At 41.7% G+C, this 19,765-nt stretch overlaps 1 protein-coding gene across 4 annotated transcripts in view; it reads right to left on the reverse strand.

Annotated features, from left to right (window-relative positions):
• dip2ba (disco-interacting protein 2 homolog Ba) overlaps positions 1-19,765 on the reverse strand; it is a 43,960-nt gene that overhangs the window by 3,252 nt on the left and 20,943 nt on the right. The window contains exons 3-38 of one of the 4 annotated variants that reach the window (XM_039800166.1): positions 18,171-18,320; positions 17,853-17,978; positions 17,372-17,608; positions 17,140-17,268; positions 16,696-16,707; positions 16,199-16,318; positions 15,549-15,746; positions 15,184-15,275; positions 14,976-15,086; positions 14,488-14,611; positions 14,053-14,162; positions 13,501-13,603; positions 12,652-12,716; positions 12,453-12,546; positions 11,995-12,114; positions 11,754-11,868; positions 11,184-11,323; positions 10,921-11,057; positions 10,426-10,506; positions 10,187-10,314; positions 9,856-9,970; positions 9,381-9,582; positions 7,703-7,815; positions 6,976-6,999; positions 5,127-5,207; positions 4,775-4,898; positions 4,506-4,627; positions 3,512-3,623; positions 3,000-3,109; positions 2,714-2,844; positions 2,431-2,599; positions 1,255-1,425; positions 944-1,005; positions 776-833; positions 575-649; positions 143-317 (exon numbers count right to left, since the gene is read on the reverse strand). In XM_039800166.1, the coding sequence (XP_039656100.1) occupies positions 143-317; positions 575-649; positions 776-833; positions 944-1,005; positions 1,255-1,425; positions 2,431-2,599; positions 2,714-2,844; positions 3,000-3,109; positions 3,512-3,623; positions 4,506-4,627; positions 4,775-4,898; positions 5,127-5,207; positions 6,976-6,999; positions 7,703-7,815; positions 9,381-9,582; positions 9,856-9,970; positions 10,187-10,314; positions 10,426-10,506; positions 10,921-11,057; positions 11,184-11,323; positions 11,754-11,868; positions 11,995-12,114; positions 12,453-12,546; positions 12,652-12,716; positions 13,501-13,603; positions 14,053-14,162; positions 14,488-14,611; positions 14,976-15,086; positions 15,184-15,275; positions 15,549-15,746; positions 16,199-16,318; positions 16,696-16,707; positions 17,140-17,268; positions 17,372-17,608; positions 17,853-17,978; positions 18,171-18,320 (4,236 nt within the window). The remainder of the gene's footprint in view (positions 1-142; positions 318-574; positions 650-775; positions 834-943; positions 1,006-1,254; positions 1,426-2,430; positions 2,600-2,713; positions 2,845-2,999; positions 3,110-3,511; positions 3,624-4,505; positions 4,628-4,774; positions 4,899-5,126; positions 5,208-6,975; positions 7,000-7,702; positions 7,816-9,380; positions 9,583-9,855; positions 9,971-10,186; positions 10,315-10,425; positions 10,507-10,920; positions 11,058-11,183; positions 11,324-11,753; positions 11,869-11,994; positions 12,115-12,452; positions 12,547-12,651; positions 12,717-13,500; positions 13,604-14,052; positions 14,163-14,487; positions 14,612-14,975; positions 15,087-15,183; positions 15,276-15,548; positions 15,747-16,198; positions 16,319-16,695; positions 16,708-17,139; positions 17,269-17,371; positions 17,609-17,852; positions 17,979-18,170; positions 18,321-19,765) is intronic. The other 3 variants (XM_039800167.1, XM_039800168.1, XM_039800169.1) reach the window with 3 other exon arrangements.

Raw genomic sequence — 19,765 nt, forward strand, 5'->3', positions numbered from 1 at the left:
ATATATGTATATATATAAACAAACGTGTATATACTGTATAATGATAGTGTATGTTATCAATATCGCCCACCTCAAGACTCAACAAAACAAAAGCAAAGAGGCAGTGAATAAAGTCAATTTTTTTTTTTAAATGTCCTCTCACCTCCGCTTGCGTCCAGGAGCTCAGTCCTCTTGATGAAGCCCAGGTAGCCCGTCCTGGCCCAAAGAGTGTGGGGCTCCCCAAAGCTGAGTCTTGTGTTGAAATGATCCGCCTGCAGACTCTCCTCCCCATAGATGGTGTAGTAGCCACTGGCACTGTGAGGGCTGTTCACCCAGATCTGAACAAAGACCAAACAAAATGGCGAATGAGGCCTGGAGTATTTTTGTGTTTACATTTGTGTGTGACCTTTTAAAGTCTGAGCTTTCACAGTAAATCCGAGCTCGCATTCAAATGAATCGATTTTTGTGTTGGGTGGCTGCGCTCACTTCGCTCTGTGCAACCATCGGTGAAACCACCCAATATGTTGCAGAATCATAAGAGGAAAAGGTAAAATGTTTAAATACCAGGATCCCATGATCCTCTCTGCCCACTCACCTCCCCAAGATGTGAATCTCCCAGTGGGCCTCTGGTCTCCGGGTTGACTATGATGACCCTCACTCCTGGTAGGATCTTAGAGGAGAACATAGTGGGAGTGTAGCTTTAGGGATATTACAACCACTTTGATTACCTCTCTGGCTCCGTGGCCAGTAAGAGCATCGCACACATACGTCTTTTCAGTCAGTAATCAATACTTACAGTGCCAGACTCCATGAGTGGAATACTCTGTGGCGCTCCTCGTTCTACCAGCCTCACCCTGAGTGACACAGAGAAACGACGGCCTGTAAATCATTCTGCCCAATCTGACCGACACGTTTGTTTTCACCAGGCGGATCATGTGACAACTGCAGTCGTTTCCTGTCTTACCTGTCGTGGCGCAGAGACTTCATGTCAACGTAGACCGTGGAGGGGTCTGGTCCAGCAGTGCCCTGAGGTTTCAGAAAGGAAAATAAATACTCTGAAATGTAAGGTTGTTATAGAAAAAGATTTCTGTAGAGCTGAATATAGAAACATGCACATGATAAGTAAACATGTAACAAAAATAACTAGAGGGTAAACAATTAATGATAAAATCATTTAATAAAATTGTTCAAGATTAAACACTGTTGACAAAAAAAGAAATTGCACACGACGAAGAATGATAAGATAATTGAGGGTGTTGTCCGTATGAAACCAACCTGCAGGCAAATGGCCAGGTTGACCCTGGAGCCGAAGGCGGTGCTGACGGCGCGCGGCGACAGGCCAAGATCTTTGAAGAGCTTGGAGAAGGACTGCGTGAGAGCGAGGCGAGGACGCTCCTCTGCTATCACCACGCAGCTCCGCACGCACGACAGATTCAGACCCCGTGCCTGGAGACACGCACGGGCTTGAGGTTATTCACACGAAAAATGAACTCAGCATTAGTGGACATTTCTATTATATTCAATATCTCAAAAGTGCTTTGAGATATTGAGCTACGCTGAAACACAAGAACCAGATTCACGACTTTGGATATAAACTTCTACATGAGGTAAACATTAAATAAGTACGCAATTTATCGGTAAGAAGACCTGCAGCTTGATCTGGTTTGAATGGTCTGAAAGTATTGACAATGTACTGAATCTCTCCCTCCCTCTCCCTCTCCCTCTCTCTCTCTCTCTCTCTCTCTCTCTCTCCTCAGTTTCTGTTGCCCAAAGAATAACAGTGTTTTAATACTATATATATATATATACATACACACTAGATACAGCAGATGAGATTCCTGTGCATCAAATGTATAAGTCAGTCCCTTCAGAAAAACGTGATTATGCAATCGCATAATTCAATGCATAATCAGCCAAAGTCTGGATATTTATGCGGGGGCCGCATTTTTTCAAATATGCCGCACTTTCGCAGCATAAATTGACGATTTCTGCGCAAAATATGCGAGGCTTGCATGATTTCATAATCCCCGCATTTTCGTTGCAAAAAAAGTCACATATATCTTAGAAAGTTGAAAAATGTTGCGTTTACGTCACACAACAGCAGCCATTTCCCCCAGTTGCCACGGGAACATTATGAAGTGACGTAATTACGCGACGTGAACATCATCAAAAAGCAGGGTATTGGGGGAATCACTTTTTTTTCTCTTTTTCATCAAACCGCAGGTTTTGCAACTTCCCGCATTTTCATCACATAAAATTGCATAAATATCCCGCATATTCCATCGCATTTTTTAAGAAAACGTGCCGCGTAATCAAGGATTTTTGCCCGCAACAATCACAAAAAAAAAACATTTTTCTGGAAGGACTGATCAGTGTGCTGCTATTATTACATGTTCTAAAGGAACCACATGTTGCATAGTTATTTTGGGTGTATATGAGTGTGATTTTGACCTTCAGCATCTCTGTCTGGGTGCCCAGGCCTTTGGTGCAGAGCTCCATGACAGAGTAGGAGCAGAAGGTGTCTCTGATCTTGTACTGACTGAGCGTGCTCAGCCACAGAGGCAGGGAGCTCTCCAGCTCCAGGGGAGGGATAAGGATGGACTGGTGACCTGAGTAAACACTGGGCCAAAAAGACACTCGCTACAGCAACAACGCCACATTTACAGAAACAGCATGTTATGGGTAATATGATATTTTGTGTGTGTGTTTGTGTTTGTTTGTTTGTTTATTTTACCTGGAGAGGCACCACAGGACGAAGCCCAGACCACAGTACGGGTCCAGGCAGATGGCTATTTGGCGTGATGAGTAGAGCTCACACTGCAGCTTAATGGAGCGGCACAGAGTGCTGACTGCAGCATGGGACATCTGACAAGAAATAAAGACCCAAACTCTTAAGAAATACTGTATGCTGTCTTCAAACCTACACAGTAAGAACAAATCGACCTAGAAGTCCCTTTGGCTAAAGTGATTGCTTCATGTTATAGCCGATATGATATGCATGACTTGTGAGAGTAATTTACCTTGACTCCAGTCAGCATGCCTGTGGTGGACACACTGAAGTCCAGATAGGCCAGCATCTCAGCTGTAGGGGGTTTATAAATGTGCGGAGGCCGCTTTCTGGGAAGATCATCTGAGAGAAAAGCATAGTATATTTTTGTTATTTTCATACAGGGCCAAATATCTTACTGTAAGTGTTATTGTTTGCTATTGGGAAATAGCAAACAATTTTTTATTTGTCATATGCAGAATCTACTCCGTTGCAACTTGCTGAACATATGTATTACTACATAGAGTAGCTTTTAGTCCACATTAGGTTTCCCCAACATGTTCAAAGTTAGGCAAACAGGAAACCTTGTGGCCAGAAGGAGAACACGTTTCTTAGTCTCAAGTTTTTGTGCTAAATCTGTAAGCTCCCAGAGATGTGTCCTAAAGGCAGTAGAGTACACAGTGCCACACTTATTACAACTGGTCAGCTGCTTCACGTCATGCCTAATGCCTCTAAGGTGTTCTAATGTGAACAGATCTCCAGCACCTGTATCGATGATAGTGGGCCACGTCTTGATGTTGACGCTGGCAGCAGCCTCCCTGGACCTGAGGATCCTCATGAGAGGCTGAGTGGTAAGGATGCAGGCTGCTTTGCTCACCTGTAACACCAAACAAACATACAAAGAAGTTAATTTACTGCTTTAACAGTGACCTCTGGTACAAATCCTCCATTCGAGGCCTCACTCAGATAAAAAGGGCATTTCATTATTGATCCCTGAGGTGAAATTCAATTTTATTTGCTTCCTTCCAGGAAAATCACTGTCACTCAACTGCAGAGCTCCTTCACTTGGTTAGGACTCAGTTACTTGCTTAAAGCTTTAGTGCGTAACTTTTTGATGTTAATGAACGTCCGTTACATTCAAGCGATTGCCAAATAAGTTGCTACAAAGCTAATTAAAACTCTCTTTGTATGTCTCAGTATGGCTATGTTCAGAAGATTGTGGCATCCGGTGACTTTCCCGCGCAGAAGCTCGAGTGAAGATAATGACCTCTTCTGAAGAGTCTTACCTCTTCTGAAGAGACCACGGAAGGCTTGTATCACGTGGACGCGCCGACAGTTTTGTCATTTTCATTACTTTGAATTCCTCATGGGGGCGGCAGAAACTACGCACTATAGCTTTAAGGGCAATTCAAAAATGAATAATAGATCTCTCAAGTGGTGCCTAAAAAGTGAAAGGATCATATTGCTTTTGATGTATATGATACATATTTTGGTGCTTGAAAGCGATCTAATATTGACAAATTAAAGTGGTGTTAGAATGTTAGGTAATAAGCTTCTCTGGCTAATTGTATGTTTTGTTTTAGATAGATACTCTAAGTAGGAAAACATGTTAAGGTGCACTGACCCTTTAAAGAGCTGTCTAGGATGGAATAATGCTAAGGAGGATAATACATTAAATACTTTTGGTAATGCTTGATTGAAAAACACTATATAACAGAAGCACCATTAATTACAAAATGGTGGTGTGGTGTGCACTCACATCGATGATCATGCGGACAGTGGGGAGAGTAGCAGCCAGGTTCTGTGGATGGGGTGGCCTCACTGTCACAGGGATGACGCCCGCATAAAGACAGCCATAGAAGGCAGCTATCAGGTCAATACCTGCAGAAATAAAAGACAGACAGGAACTGTGTGAACTAAACACAAGCAAATTAAACAGCTGTACTTTTTCCACTGTACTGTTTATTAAATGGAATAACGAAAAAGGAAAGATGGTCGTCTACAATGATGAGGAATGTGTGTATTTACCTGGGGGATAAAGCAGCACCACATTGTCTCCTGTGTTGAGGCCTCCTCTCTCCATAAGGGTAGCTGTGATTTTCTCTGCTCTCTTGTGCAGCTGAGCACAAGTGGCTGTGCACACTGCCACCCCCTACAGCGAAAAGAGAGGAAGTACAGCTGAACTCACACCCAACAAAATGGATCGTTAGTACCATTACCAAAAGTAAAAGAAAGACGAGTATGCATTATTTTTGTGTGTTACTGTAAACTCATTTCCATTCCACTCATTTGTGTGTGTGTGTGTGTGTGTGTGTGTGTGTGTGTGTGTGTGTGTGTGTGTGTGTGTGTGTGTGTGTGTGTGTGTGTGTGTTTAATCTACCTTGGCATTGAGCAGCACATATAGGACGTGGTCTGGGTCGGTTTGAGCTCTCCATTGCAGAGCTTCAGACAAAAACTGGTGCTGGTAAAGAGAGTGTGTCATCACATAAACATTAATGATGGACTGACTATACTTGGATTGCACATTTAAGAAAATAACCAAAGTTCTATCTGTAGCAAATAATTATCCATTTAAAAATGGTCCAACAGGTAGAAATGATAAAAGATAGTCAACATAGTAGAACTTCATATATCATCCAACCAACAGACAAAAATAAATGGTTCTCAGTGACAACAGATACATTTGTTCATTTCAAAACAGACTTTGTGTGGAATAGAGAACATAAAACATATTCTGTGAAGCTTTTGACCTCTCACACAGCGACACACAAGCACACAACAGGAGTATGCCCAGAGAATATTGTTTATGCCAAGTGCAGGGTCGTGCTGAGACCATCTGCACCTGGAGCCACTGACATATTAGTGCCTGTGTACGATTTATTAAGCAGAATTGCTTTAAGGGAACAATAGCTATTGTTAGAATTGAACACATAGGCAAAATTAAATGCATTATTAGCCTATTGGTTAGGGGTGGGAATCACCAGAGGCCTCACAATACAATATCATCACGATACTTAGGTCACGATACAATATTTTTGCGATTGTAAACATATTGCAATATTCCGCGATATATTGCAATTTATTACCTTTTTTCCAACTTCAAATTTTTCCCAATTTCAAATGATGTCTTTGTCAACATCTGTTTTATCTAAAAAGATAAATTTGTCTGTTTGTTCATCTCACTTAAATTTTATTGCTGCAAAATGGGATTGTCAAGCAGACAAACTGACCAACACATATATAATAAAAGATCAATACTTGGCATCTGATACAATATTGCCACGGAAAATATCGCGATACTATGCTGTATCGATTTTTTCCCCCACCCCTACTATTGGTCAGTAGTGTCAGTAAGCTGAGGAACTGGCAGGTGCACAGGATTGAAAGAAGAAGACAAGACGCGAAAGCAAAATAAGTCTGTTAAAGGCAGACACCAAGTGGACATGAGGCAACACGTACAGTAACAGAAAATTGAAGTTCACACCATGATGTTCTCTGGACAGACAAAGATAATTTGTCATATTAAAATCACTGGCCAAAGTCATCCTTTGTGCCACTCTTTCTCCCCCAGTCAGACAACAGGTCGTGCTCTGGTCAACAATGAATCAGGAGTTACATCATGCAGACCGGCTGCACTGACCGCTCATCAAGCCATGCTACACATGGGAGCATCACAGTGAACATAGCAAGCAGAGGTGCACACAAAAATTTTCCTAATTAATACTTTTATTCCGTGGTGTGTAACAAGATATTAGCATAATGTATCAAAGTATATGATTACATGGTCTTCAATGGTCACATATGGTAGGAGACCGTTTATAATGACTTGCTCAAAGTCTCCATTATGTCCTTAAAGCAAGAAAGACAAGAAACTTGAATTCACTTAGAGTAGATGAATGTCACTAATTTACTTAAGAGCTTTTGGTTTGGCAAAGCTAGTAGGCTGCTGGCAAACTCCCATCTAAAAAGGTGATGGCAGAGAGTCTGTTATGGGACACTGAGTGGCATTTCACTTTATTTTTAATGTAATTCTGTATATTGGTTTAAGTGTGTGGACCCCTGCAGGCCAAGGAACCAGCCTGGACAGTCATATCTCTGCGTCAGGCCAAAGCTGTTGCTGGTGGCCATCAGGCTGTCGCGGCTGCAAAAGCACATCTGACTAACAGAAGTAGCAGAAGCAAAGACGGTTGGGGGTGGGGGTGGGGGGGGGGGGCAGGCTAGAGCCTTACCATCATGGTGGGCCACATACAGAGCTAAAGCCCAACCCAAGCAAAGTTAAAGGCAGAACAACAACAAAGATTTAGGATCAAACATTAGCATTTTCCCCTGACTTTTACAGGGTCATCTTTAACTTGCTAAACACATTCAGAGCATTTACAGTTTACACATCAGTTGACTTGAATAGACTTTACAGCTAAAAATTAATTGGCTCAATTAATTATTTTCTTGATTGAGTGATTAATCGTTATAAAATATCTGAAAGTAATAAAAAATGGAAATCCCAATTTCATAGAGCCCGAGGTTACGTCATCAAATGTCTTGTTTTGTCCGACCAACAGTCCAAAACATGAAGTGAAGATATTCAGCTTACAATTATGTCAAGACAACATCACATTTTTGGCTTTTTTGCTTGATAAATCACTTAAACAATTAATTAATTATCAAAATAGTTGCCAATTATTAATCAACTTATCATTGCAGCTCTAATACCGTGTGTAATGTACAGGGACTAAGACTAGCAACAGTATAAAGTTTTTTAGTCTTACTGTCCAGGTGTTAATTTTAGAGTCATAGATATAGATTGCTTTAGTAACAATTTACAGTAGTAGAAATTAAACTGTAAAAAAGAAAAAAAAGACTGGTTGATTTTCCTGACACCATGCTGATAAAGGCCAATAATTATTCTAGTGTCAATGTGGTCAAAGTGTGTTTCACTGTCTGTGTGGTAAACAATACCTTTCGGATCAGATCCTGGTCCTCCACCACACCTAGCTCTCTGCCTGTAGCCTGGGCGATCCGCTTCCCTGCCACCAAGTTGCCAACCAGCATAGAAGCAGGGCCGACATCCACTGAACATATCAAAGACAATCAGAGACCACTCAGTGACATACTTTCAACATTGAATTAGTCTTTGCCGTCATTTTATAGAGTAATATAGAGCCAATGATTTTCCGAATCAATTCGATTCTGATTCACAAGCTCCCGAATCGATTTTATTCCTGATTCGATTTTATTTTCGATTTGATATTATTATCTTGAATTAGGTTAGGAACATTTCAGTTACAATACCAATTCATCTTAGATATAAAAGAGATTTTACAAATTGTACAAGGTTCCCTTAACCTGCTGCATTCTTTTTTCTTTTTTTTATAGATTATTTTTTGGCCATTTTAGGCCTGAAGACATGAAAGGGGGAGAGAGAGGAAGAATGACATGCAGCAAAGGGCCACAAGGCGGAGTCGAACCTGCGGCCACTGCGTTGAGGAGTAAATCTCTTAATATGGGCACCTGCTCTACCAGGTGAGCTCTAACATTGGGAGAGTTAGTGTAAGCGTATAGCTTTTGATATTAGCGCAGGGCTTAATGGATCCAGTGATGTCCTAATAAATGACCCACAATTGCCGAAATGATACCAAACTTCTTACACTAGTACAAATAGGTTATGTACTCAAACGATGGATTGGAAAGTTTGTAAGTACCCCCAGAAGTTTATGAACACTTGCCTGCGGCTTGCTCTCTGTTGTTGCTGCTGCTGCTGTTACTACGAAACGGCAAAATAAGTGTTAGGGCGTCTACAAATTACTACACCAAAAGAAACAACAACAAATATTTATTAATTTAATGATTAAATAAGGTAAGGTCTCCAAACTTACCTCAATTATAACTTGTCTCCTGCTAGTTATACTACAGCACTTACTTAAAAAAAAAAAAGATAAATTAATACATATTTTTGTTGTATCTCTTTTCGGTGTAGTAATTTGTAGACGGCCCTAAGCACTCGGCTTACTGCAGGTAGCAGCAGCAGCAGCAGCTAGCAGAAGAGCGCAGGCAAGTGTTCATAAACTTCTGGTGTACTTACAAACTTTACAATCCATCGTTTTATGAGTGCATAACCTGTTTGTACTAGTGTAGAAGTTTGGTATCATTTCGAGTATTATTAGTGGGATCATTTACGAGATACAAACGTGGATCCATTAGCCCCTGCGCTAAGCTATTCAGCTGATAACGCTACTCTACGCTAACTCTCCCAATGTTCGACCCAGTTGAAAAAAGCTTCTGGGGGGGGTGTTTGGCTCGAGGTCATGGTGCAAAGGACCCTAGGGTGAAATTACTCCGAACCATCACTTTAAGAACTGACCCCAAAGCAGTGACATTAATGTACTTTTTCAGTCAGTGAGTATTGAGTGACATTTCATTCAGATATCTTGAGGTGACAGAGGGACCCCTTTGAAAATGGCCATGTCAGTTTTTCCTCACCAAAATGTAGCCTAACTTTGGAGGGTTATTTAAATACAAAGATCGATTCTTGGATTTTATGAATCAATTTTGGATCATTCAAATGAAAAATTGATTTAAAATCGGAAAAGCCATTTTTTAAACCCAGCCCTAGTAGATGTGGTCTAAGACGGCCTACCTGGCTGTTTCTGGCGTGGCTTGGGCATGTTGGTAACACAGGTGTGCGGGCACAGGAGGATATTACAGGGGTGCAGGTTTCCCTCCAGAAAGTTCTGCTTGGTTTCACAGATGTGGATGCCTCCAAGGGGCGTCTTTGGGAGGGTGTTGGCCGGGACAAGCGCGAGGCAGTACAGGCCAACCTGGTGGATGCTGTCGATGGCCTGTGAAGAAAATAGGCATTATGTTATATTGTTAAATAAACGCAAAATGAACACGATTATCTGAAAATTTCCTTATGAGTGTTGTTTCTCTTTGTCAGTACAAACAAGTTATTCAAACTTTTATTTTAACTAACGTGACTTCATAAGGCACATAACTAAAGGCATAGAAGGGAGAATCTGTCACATAAGAGTCAGGAAACACAAATATCATCATAAAAAAGAAAAATATGTATTGAATATTCACACTAGGCGACACGATATATGTGATTTTACCTGCAGTACTCGACTCATCCACTGAAAGCTGTCTTCCTCACTGGCGTCAGGCCTCTGCTCTGCCACAATTACTATCCTCTCATCATAAAACACCGTCACTGAGAACACAGCGATCCTGCATGAGTGACAACAGAGAAATGAGCACTTACACACACGCCACACACAGGGAGAGGCTGTAGGATGGTAAAGGGATTGTTCAGTCTGGGGGGGATGAACAGGAGCTATTTTTCTATTTACCAATAAAATATCCCCAAATTATTATTGCTTAGGCATCCATGCACCCTGTCATGGGGTTAAAGTGTACACACAAAGAGAGCAGTGAGTGTCTCACCTTCCCCTGTAAACTGTTTTGACAGGCTCCACTGCCAGCGCGGTGGCCACCAGGTCGTCGGCGTTGTGGCGTCGCCCGCTCACCATCAGCAGCCCCTCGATCTTCCCCACAACAAACACCAGACTGCCCTGTGGAGCAGACAGCTTAACTCAGCAAGGAAAACCAAAGTCTCACCTTATTTATTTAATCAAATTTCAGAAAGCAAACTCTTTATTTCTGTGTGTGCATGTGTGCCTTACCGGTCCTACAAATCCAAGCAGACCAGTCCGACTGAAGGGAATTTCTCCTATGGGTGCTCCGGCTTGGTTGACGGGAATCACCTACAGATTAGCAGAGAAATAAAAGAATCACATTATATTTCAAAAGGTATGCCAAAATAATTGTGATACTAGTTAAACGTTTAGGAGTAGTTTATTGCCTTTAAAATATGTAAATGAAAAAATGTACTGGACAAAAACACACTTAGGACTTAGGAGAATAATTGGGAGGGTATGGAAATGAATACAATGTAACAGTTTCATGATGACAGTGGCTCCATCTAGTGGATCATTTAAACCTGTGCTTCTTTCCCAACCATCCATTTTCTAAACCAGCTTATCCCGTGCAGGGTGAAGGGGGACTGGAGCAAATCCCAGCACACACTCGACAAGAGGGAGGGGACAACCTGGATGGACACCAGATGTGGAATACGTCGTATAGGCAGTTCCTGAAATGGGTTTCAAACTTTGACAGACCTCGAATGTGTTCTTGGTGACACCAGGCAGGCCGTAGTACATGGTGCCTCCAGCCCGAGAGTTGATCACAATCTCTCCTATTTCATCTGTCTTGCACAGCTGAGGAGGCCCGTCCGGTTTCACAATGCACATCAGAGCTGAAACACACAAACAGGTCACAATATTACCTATGTTTAGGTACCTGAGTTCTGACAAGATAAAGTAAGAATGTACAGTAAATGGAGTAGCTGCAGTGCCAATAAAAGCCAACTCTGGTGGCTAACCTCCAGGCATGATGTGGCCCACATCCTGAACAGTGAGAGCAGAGTTCTTGTCTTCTGTGTTCACCCTGATCACCCCGTGGCTCAGCCCGCCCATGGACAGGATGGCCCTGGCTGGTAGAGGAGCTCCTCGTGCACCAGGCCTGCAGGGAAGGAACAAAGAGAAGTGATGGCGGGAGATAAATAATTATGGGTCAGACAGAGAGGCAGGATAAAGGTAACACATTGCTGAGGTCTGCTGATGCACAACGTCTCAGTCAGTGCAGGGGTTTTAGTCTTTTCATCTTGAACAAGGCAGAAGAAGTAAGGACAAATGTTAGTTTGGTTTTGAGTTGATTTACTTAAATTGGTGACATTATTTTAGCCAAGACATCATGTTTAACTTGAACTAAGAATAGTATGGCATGACAATCAAAAACAAAACAAATTGAAAAACCCTAATTATAAGACACACTAAATAAAAGTGACTTGATGGTGAAAAGAAACTCCTGTTTCCAGGCAAAACTAGCTTTGAACTCCCTTGTATCGTCAGAGCGTCTCTTCCTAGAGCATGTGAGTATGCAGATGTGGTACCTGCGTATGGCCACAGTAAGAGCCTCAGGAGAGGTGGCACATGGACAGATCACCTCAGGCTTCAGACCATGAGACTGAAACACATTCAGGAAGGCATCACACGACGACACAGACCCTGATAACAAACAGTGGGATAAAACCATTACCAAAACAGGGTATAAATAGTCGTACATGTAACTTTCATACCATCGTAGTTCTTCATTACAATTACAGCATTAATGTTTGTGAAAGAGTGACTCACATGGGTTTGCTCCATCAGCCACAATAAGCATACGTATGGAGGACAGGTTGGTGTCCCGCTGGTCCTTGTGGGCCATCATGGCCCAGTGGAGGTCACGGCACTTCACTAAGGCCACGCGCGCTATCAGAGGGTAAAAAGAATATGTTATATATGGTGCACTTACATACTGTATTTACAGTTTGTTTCATCAATTATGTGTACATTTTGTGTATGCTATACTGTTTCTACTTGACTTTTGCTGCCATTTTCCAATGACATTCAACTTAGTTGCGCTGTAGGTAGTAATCATATTTACATGTCTGCTTTTATCATTTGAAATTAAACCTTTCAATACAACCCTGTTTTTTTTCCACTTAATCTGCATTCTACCAGTAACTAATTTTATATATATATGACATAGGCATTAAATAATAAAACTATACAAATATGAAATATAAAAGTAAGACTGGACATTGAACCTTTGTGAATGTGGACTCTTTGCACCCAGGACATGGGACATGCTTTCATGACAGCATATGGCACTGTGATGGTGTGGATTCTGTTCATGACACTCTGGAAAAAATACACATATTGTCAATATCACATTTTGCTATATACCAAAGTTAAAAAGGTCAACTAGTCTGGATATAAAGTACAAATTGTTGCATTCAATCTCACCGTTAAGACGCCATGCCACATGCCCATATCCTTCTTGCAATCTAACACATTGACCAGTGTCTCACCTAAAACAGAAAACACAAAGACACATAAGCAAGAATGTGTGCAATCACCAGCTAACTGTGTAAAAGACGCATAATTTGGGTTACACCAAAAAAAATATTTTATATTTATTAATACCATTATAGTGTTTTTTATTTTATTAATTATTTCCTAATCATGATCCTCAGGTAATCTTCTCTCATGTGCCTCTCTGCGTAAGAGCTCAAGAGCTGAGCCCTGTTGAACTTGTAAAAATTATTTTTGAGCTTAGTTTATAATGCTAAAGTATCTCACCTTTACACACACACACACAGAGTTAGCATAAGGCCGTTTTTTTCTTTTTTTTTTCAGATAGCATTTTTCATGATCTTGAGTGCTTTGTGCTAGAGCTTGTAGCAGAAAACAGTTAGCTGTTAAACAAACTCCTGGGCAGTTAAATGCTTGTATTTTCATTTTTACACCTTCATAGTGGCAGAGATAGGTGATGTTTACTGTATGGGACTCTCACACTGCCTCAAAATGGACAGACTAGTCTGATCGAGGGTTACATGATTTGCCACCACGACGTTGGGTTACATTTCTCCAAAAGTTGAATCCGTCTCAACTTTTCACCTCAGGCAGGTGTTTTTTTTTTTTTAGGGCCACCCCCTGCGACCCTCACCGCCGCAGCCTAAACACACTCCCTCCATTCAAAAATGAATTGAAAGACTTGTGTTTTCACCAGACCGCCTGATCTAATCTGAACACAGCCTAAGAGAGGCAGAGAAGCAGGAGAGGTATAGGTTACATAAGGCACTGAGCTCTGACCTTCACAGTAGTTACAGGCCTGCGTAAGGGCTTGACAGTGGGTCAGCATGGAGGTCTTGGACACAGCAACTCCCATCACTGTCCCCTCCTTACTTGCTTTGTACTGGTGGAACACACACACACACACACCACACACACACACACACACACACACACACACACACACACACACACACACACACACACACACAATACATGGAAACAAACAATGTTAATATAATAATAATCATAAAATAAATATATTTGTCTATGAGTTACATTTAAAAAGTCCTTTCTTTACCAGGCATAAAAGGCATTGATACAAGAAATCAGATTGTAGAGATTTTAAATTTTTTTAGTCTTACTAAAAAATAAAAAGTCTTTAACTAAAAATTAGAGTGGAGAAACAACGCACAGGTTAACATTTAACTGTAAAGGTATTACTGTATATGTTTTCCTAAGTCAATTTAAAAGAGAACATTTCCATTTCCTAATTTCTCATGCACGATGAATGCAGGAAAATCAATCAAAAGTAGAAATGCCAAAAATGTGAATGTATGTTCTGAAGGGTACCTCTATGTAGGCGGTGTCTGTGTTGGCGGTGGGGATGTGAGGCTGCCAGTCTTTGGATGGTTTGGTCAGATACTTGGTGTCTGTCACTACCCATTTCATCCTTGGCCATCCTGGTTAACATAATCACAAAGAAACACATAGACATATTTTGCTTTGGCACAAAACAAGAAGGAAGTGTGTTTAGGTATTTTATCATTTGGAGCTGCACTAAATTGATATTGTTCACCTTGCTTACTCAGCCCAAAGGTGAACAGCTGATACTTTACAAGCAGACTGACGACAGATCCACCCGTTCACACACTGTCGCTCTTAATTGGCCAGTGAACATCACACTGTATATTTCCTTTAATGAGTCCGTCTGATGGCTCCAGACAGAGATGTCTGCTGCTGAGCAAGCAGCATCTAAAGTACAATGGTGCATTTGGGCTGACTGACCTTTGAACTGGATGATTTCTCCGCTTGGTGTCTTTGGCAGTCCTTTGAGACACAACTCACTGGTCAGCGCCAGACTAACACCACAGCTACCCAATAGGAAGCCAATCTGCAGGCTGCCTGCATCCTATGGAGAGAGACAAGGGTCAAGAGTTTCATGACACACACAGAGAGACCAGTATACAAATACTGTGTGGTTAAAAACTACACAGGCACTCTAGCTGTCAATATATTTGTATTATAATAAATCAAAATGCATTATATGACTATATGAGCAATGAGGTAATGTATTTACCATATACACATTGATAATTAAAAGTACATACATGCATTATAGGTAATACATAAAATAGCTGCTCAGTTACAATTGACCTAGTTTAAGTGCAACACAAGTCAAGATAACTAAGACTGATATTGTCATAAAATCTAATTTTGTATTTCTCAGTGGTCACCACAGGGGAATTAATTTGACAACAGTGACATTGTTGTACCTGTCGTGACAGTGGTACCTCAATGGGCACAGGGATGACCTCAGCTAACAGGCAGCCATAGAAAGCCACCCAGAACATGCCAGGGTCGCTGTTAGGATACACCAGTGCCACCTAAGAAACAGAAAGTTATTTTCCATGTTCCTTCGTACTTTGAATGAATGAATGATTTATGTAAAAAAAAAAACAAAAAAAAACCTCAGACTCTTACCCGATCTCCAGGTTGTAGGACAGGTTCTGTCTTGGTGCCCAGTTTATTCAGCAGTGTATAGGCCAGTTTCAGACTGCGACTCCATAGTTTTCCTATGGAGAAGAGAAGCGAATGATGATTTCGAAATGCCCTGTTTGTTGTTTATTTACTATGTTGTATAACTGATCCAGGGTAGTTCAACACCACAAACCACTGTAGCTCCTGTAGGAAATGTACTGTACATGTAGGTGTTATTCAGCTCAAGCCAACAAATATTTATTCAGTTGAAACCAGCTCATATGCAAGAGATAAATCTCCCATTTACATTTGACGGACACAATAACATGAACAATAACTTTGGGCTATACAAAAGAGGTGCTACTCACCATATGTGAGTGTGTAGAGGGGTTTGCCAGTGACGTCCAGAGCAGTGAGGGCAGGGCTCTTGGCCTGGGTGGCCCCCCAACGTGCCAGGGCAGCCTGCAGGGCAGGAGGCCAGTTACTGACCACTCCAAGGGGCTCCCCCTTCACCGGGATGATTTGACGTCCCTCTGGCTTCGGGGTGTTGGGGTCCGGCTGGGGCACTGCACAACAGGAGAGATACGAATGAGAGGGAAGGCAGTAGATGATTAGGAAAAGCCAAAAACATGCAACATTTTATTGTAGTTTAGTTTAGTTTAAAATAATAGTTCTAATAATAAATTCCTTATGGCCAGTTATTTTATGTTGAGCGTCCGTTAATTATACATAAATAGTATTTACCAGTTATGTTAGCTATATGTCAATAGCTATATAAGTAAACAAAATATTCTAACATTACAAAAGTTGACATCAAAAGCAGCAAAAAACAGCACTCACAATCAGTCTGAATGAAGCACCAAATTCTGTGAAATATTGTTGAACAGACTACGTTGGATCGTGATATGCATGCATTATAAATGTGCTCACATAAATAAGTGAGGGTATATACCTCATTATTTCAGTTTAACCCATTTAAAAAGATAACATGAATGCATATGCACACTTTGTGTCTCACCTTCTACAATTTCCTCAGAGTCATCGAGGAAGAATTCGCTGAGTGGTGGTCTCTTCGGCCGTTTGAGTGTGTTCAACAGCTGCTGGATCTTAGTGGACACCCTGCTGTTGACAGGAACGCCTGGACAAACACCAAGACAACAGCCACTGTCACAAACATATGAAAACAAACAGCCAAATAACACAAGCACACACCCACACATGCAATTCTATAGTAACACAAACACTAATCTACTTTATCATCTCTCACACAGGCAGAGCCCTATGCACAAGCACGCCGTCAGGATCAGAATCAGCAGCAGGAAAGATTCAAAAGGGAAATTGGTAGAAGACACATATTGGAAGATCTTTAGGAAAATCAAACATAGGAGGTTCTCTACATCTAAACCTATGACACGAGACAAACATAAAGACAGCGATACAGACACAAGGCTGGAAAGCAAGCCAATTTGGGCCTCTTCGGCATCCCTCCCCTTCCCCGATTTCGATTTATATTACCTTTTCTTTTTCCTTTTTTAAATGAAAGGCAAGACAGGGACAGGATTAATGGACCCAAAAGAAAGAACACAAAATATCTGATTAGCAGCATTCACCACACAGTGAAATGAGGATAATGTTGAAGATGATTCTGGATGACCACGAGCAGATCATTTATGATTCAAATGCATCAGCTTCATCACTGCAATGCTGTGAGCAGTATGGTCAATGCAAAACAGAAAACGTCACTCAACTGTCATGATTAGCACATGCAAATGGTTTGACCTCCCAATCTGAAGAAGAAGATCGATAACCATTTGACAGTAACCGAGTTCAACACATTTCAGGGATAGAAAGCTACTGTGATTTTTCTCCACACAGTAGCGGAAATGTACACCCTGTCCTGATATATGCATTTATACCACAAACAGACATGTAACAACATCTTGGCTTGTTTGAGTGTACCGTCAGCAGTATCCAGGATGCTGGAGCGGCTCTGTCCACGGCTCATGCCCCTTACTGCCGGAGGCAGGTCCACCCTGGACCCTGTTTCCTGGGGAGTGGAGGATGTCACATCTGGGGGGACACTGTTTTCTGGAGGAAAAAAGGAGGAGGTCATGAATAGGAACAACAGCCAACCATCTTTGTGATGTATCTGTTAAAAGTGGAGCTATTAATCAGTGTTCTTTAAGTTTACCTATGCGTGTGTGAGCCAGTACATCGGCCAACAAGGAAACAGCAGGTTGGGGCTGGGGCTGGGGCTGGGTCTTGGGCTCTCCATGGGAGAGGGTGGAGGAAGCAGATGAGGACGTGGAGGAGCTTTGGACGGAACGGTTGATCCAGTAATCAGGGCTCTGCAGGCTCTGGGCTAGCATTGCACTGAGAGCTGCCTTTCTGCGCAGTGAACCCTCATCCTCTGATGCAGAAGATGTGTCTGATGGAAAGAGAAAATCACAAATACTTAGATGATGTTTTACACTATTCAGCATCAAAGGAAACATTTATTATTTTTGCTTGCCCTCCTTAAAAGGGGTATCAAAAGGTAGAATCAGCTACAAAGCAGCATCGTACAGTTGGCGATACAGAGCCTTGCTCCAGAGACACTTCAGTAACGTCAAATGTCTTAATTGTCCAGAGGGACCATCAGCTACCCATTGAGTGTGAGAAATCTAGTTTACCTGGAGGTGTGCAGGTTTCTATGGGAGACTGGACAAAGGCTGAGCGTCTCTTGGTTGGCATGGGCAGTGCCATCTTCTCTTCTTTGTGTTTGGCCAGTGCTGCCTGCACAGCCTCTGTGTGGATGTCTACATAATAAGCAAGAATAAACAGAGGGACAAACAAGTGACTTTAACCGAAAGAAAGCGAAAAAGTATATTAAAAGGAGTAAGTCGACAAGGCTGACGATTTGTTATTGCTGGATGGTATTTATTTAATGTGCTATATGAGTCGTTAAAATGTGTTTGTTTTTTTATGTTTGCTGTATAAAAGCTGTGTACCAGATCTGTAGCGGTCATCCCTTGCCCCTCCACTGCGGTGTGCACGGTGGTGTCTGGAGGCTGAAGATGTGGAGGGGCCCGGGGCCTCAGGACTCGGACTGGGGTCGGCACTGTGGCCCGGGGAAAGCTGTACATCTGGCAGAGACAGATCTACAGAACAGAAGCAGGTATGTGCAGTCAGTTGTGACGGCCCTCTTGCTAGAGCAGGGCCTGCTGTGTTTCTCTCTCGGTGTTTTTCTCTGTGCCTTGCAGGTCCATGGGCAGTGCCAAATCAATGCAAATGGGAGCACCTGGCCAGTCTCCCAGGACTCCTTATTATCTGGCTGTGAACCGCTCACAGTCCCTCTCTTCATCGAGGCGGCACCATGCTTTTGTTTAGTTGGCTTTGGCCATGTTAATAGTTTTCATTCATGATCACTTTAACATCATTCCTATATTTAGTTATCTTTTTTATTCCACTACGGTGTCTTGTTATATTATGTAAATAAATGGTACACCTTTTAGTTGCAAACCTTGTATGTTTTGTCTTTTGTTATGGCTCATGAGCCAGGTCATTACACAGTAAAGACACATGTAGGGCAACATCAATAAACAACAAACAAACATGAGCTTTTGGAAAGTAGCACATTCTTGCTTTACATAATGCCTTTACAGCTACATGTAGGCATAAATATTATATTATACTCAGAGAAGCTCTCTAAATTTAGCCTCACTACAGAGCCTCTGAGCATGAAGTAAAATAAGGACATGTACTTGACTGATGCAACTTATAATGTTTACGCAGTACATAAAACTAGGCTAGATTTAAGCAACTATATTTTTAGTCAACTCCTCTCATAGGGCCTGGGCAACAGAGTCCCTGTGTAGATGAGGGTTCAGAGGGATAAGGAGGCCCGATGTGATGCTTTGACATTCAGGGCAAGCTGCCCATAACGAAGCAGAACACACTAACAACCATGGTCATTCAATTCAAGTACTAAATATGGAAATTATCCATATGATATTTTGATTCCTGCAGTACAATTCTCAATGCTCAAGCCAAAACAGGCCAAGGTTAAACTAGCAGGAAAGGAAGTGAAGTATTCCTCTTTTTTAAAATGGGCATACAGTGAAACATGAAGAAAGAGTTTAGCATGGCATGCCAATGCTAATGTGGTGCAGTTCCTTATGAGGAAACACCACACCCCCATGTGAGTCAGCTGACTGAGAAAACTGAACAGATCATCTTACCAACAAGGACAGAGGTGACTTGCTCATAGTAGTACAGAGAAACTCTGGTACTTCCCTAATTATGTGACTGCTGGTAAACCAACACTGGTTTGAGCAAATTGTGTTCACATGTTCAACTCTGGGCCACACAGTGGTTTTGTTATTCTGGGATTTTCTACAGCAGTGCAGTTCTAAGAGAAGTTGTTAGAGGTTACTGTATTTTTGTTATCATATGTGCAATACCCATTTTGGCCACTAGAGTGCCACAGAAAGCCAGAGATTCTCTTGACATCTTGGACAAAGAGAATTACAGTCACACAGGATATTCAATGAAGCTACTTTTTATTTGAACTGGGAAAAAAATCCTGAAACCAAAGTTTGTGTCT

Source organism: Perca fluviatilis, chromosome 5 (genome assembly GCF_010015445.1).
Source record: "Perca fluviatilis chromosome 5, GENO_Pfluv_1.0, whole genome shotgun sequence".
Lineage (NCBI taxonomy): Eukaryota > Metazoa > Chordata > Actinopteri > Perciformes > Percidae > Perca > Perca fluviatilis.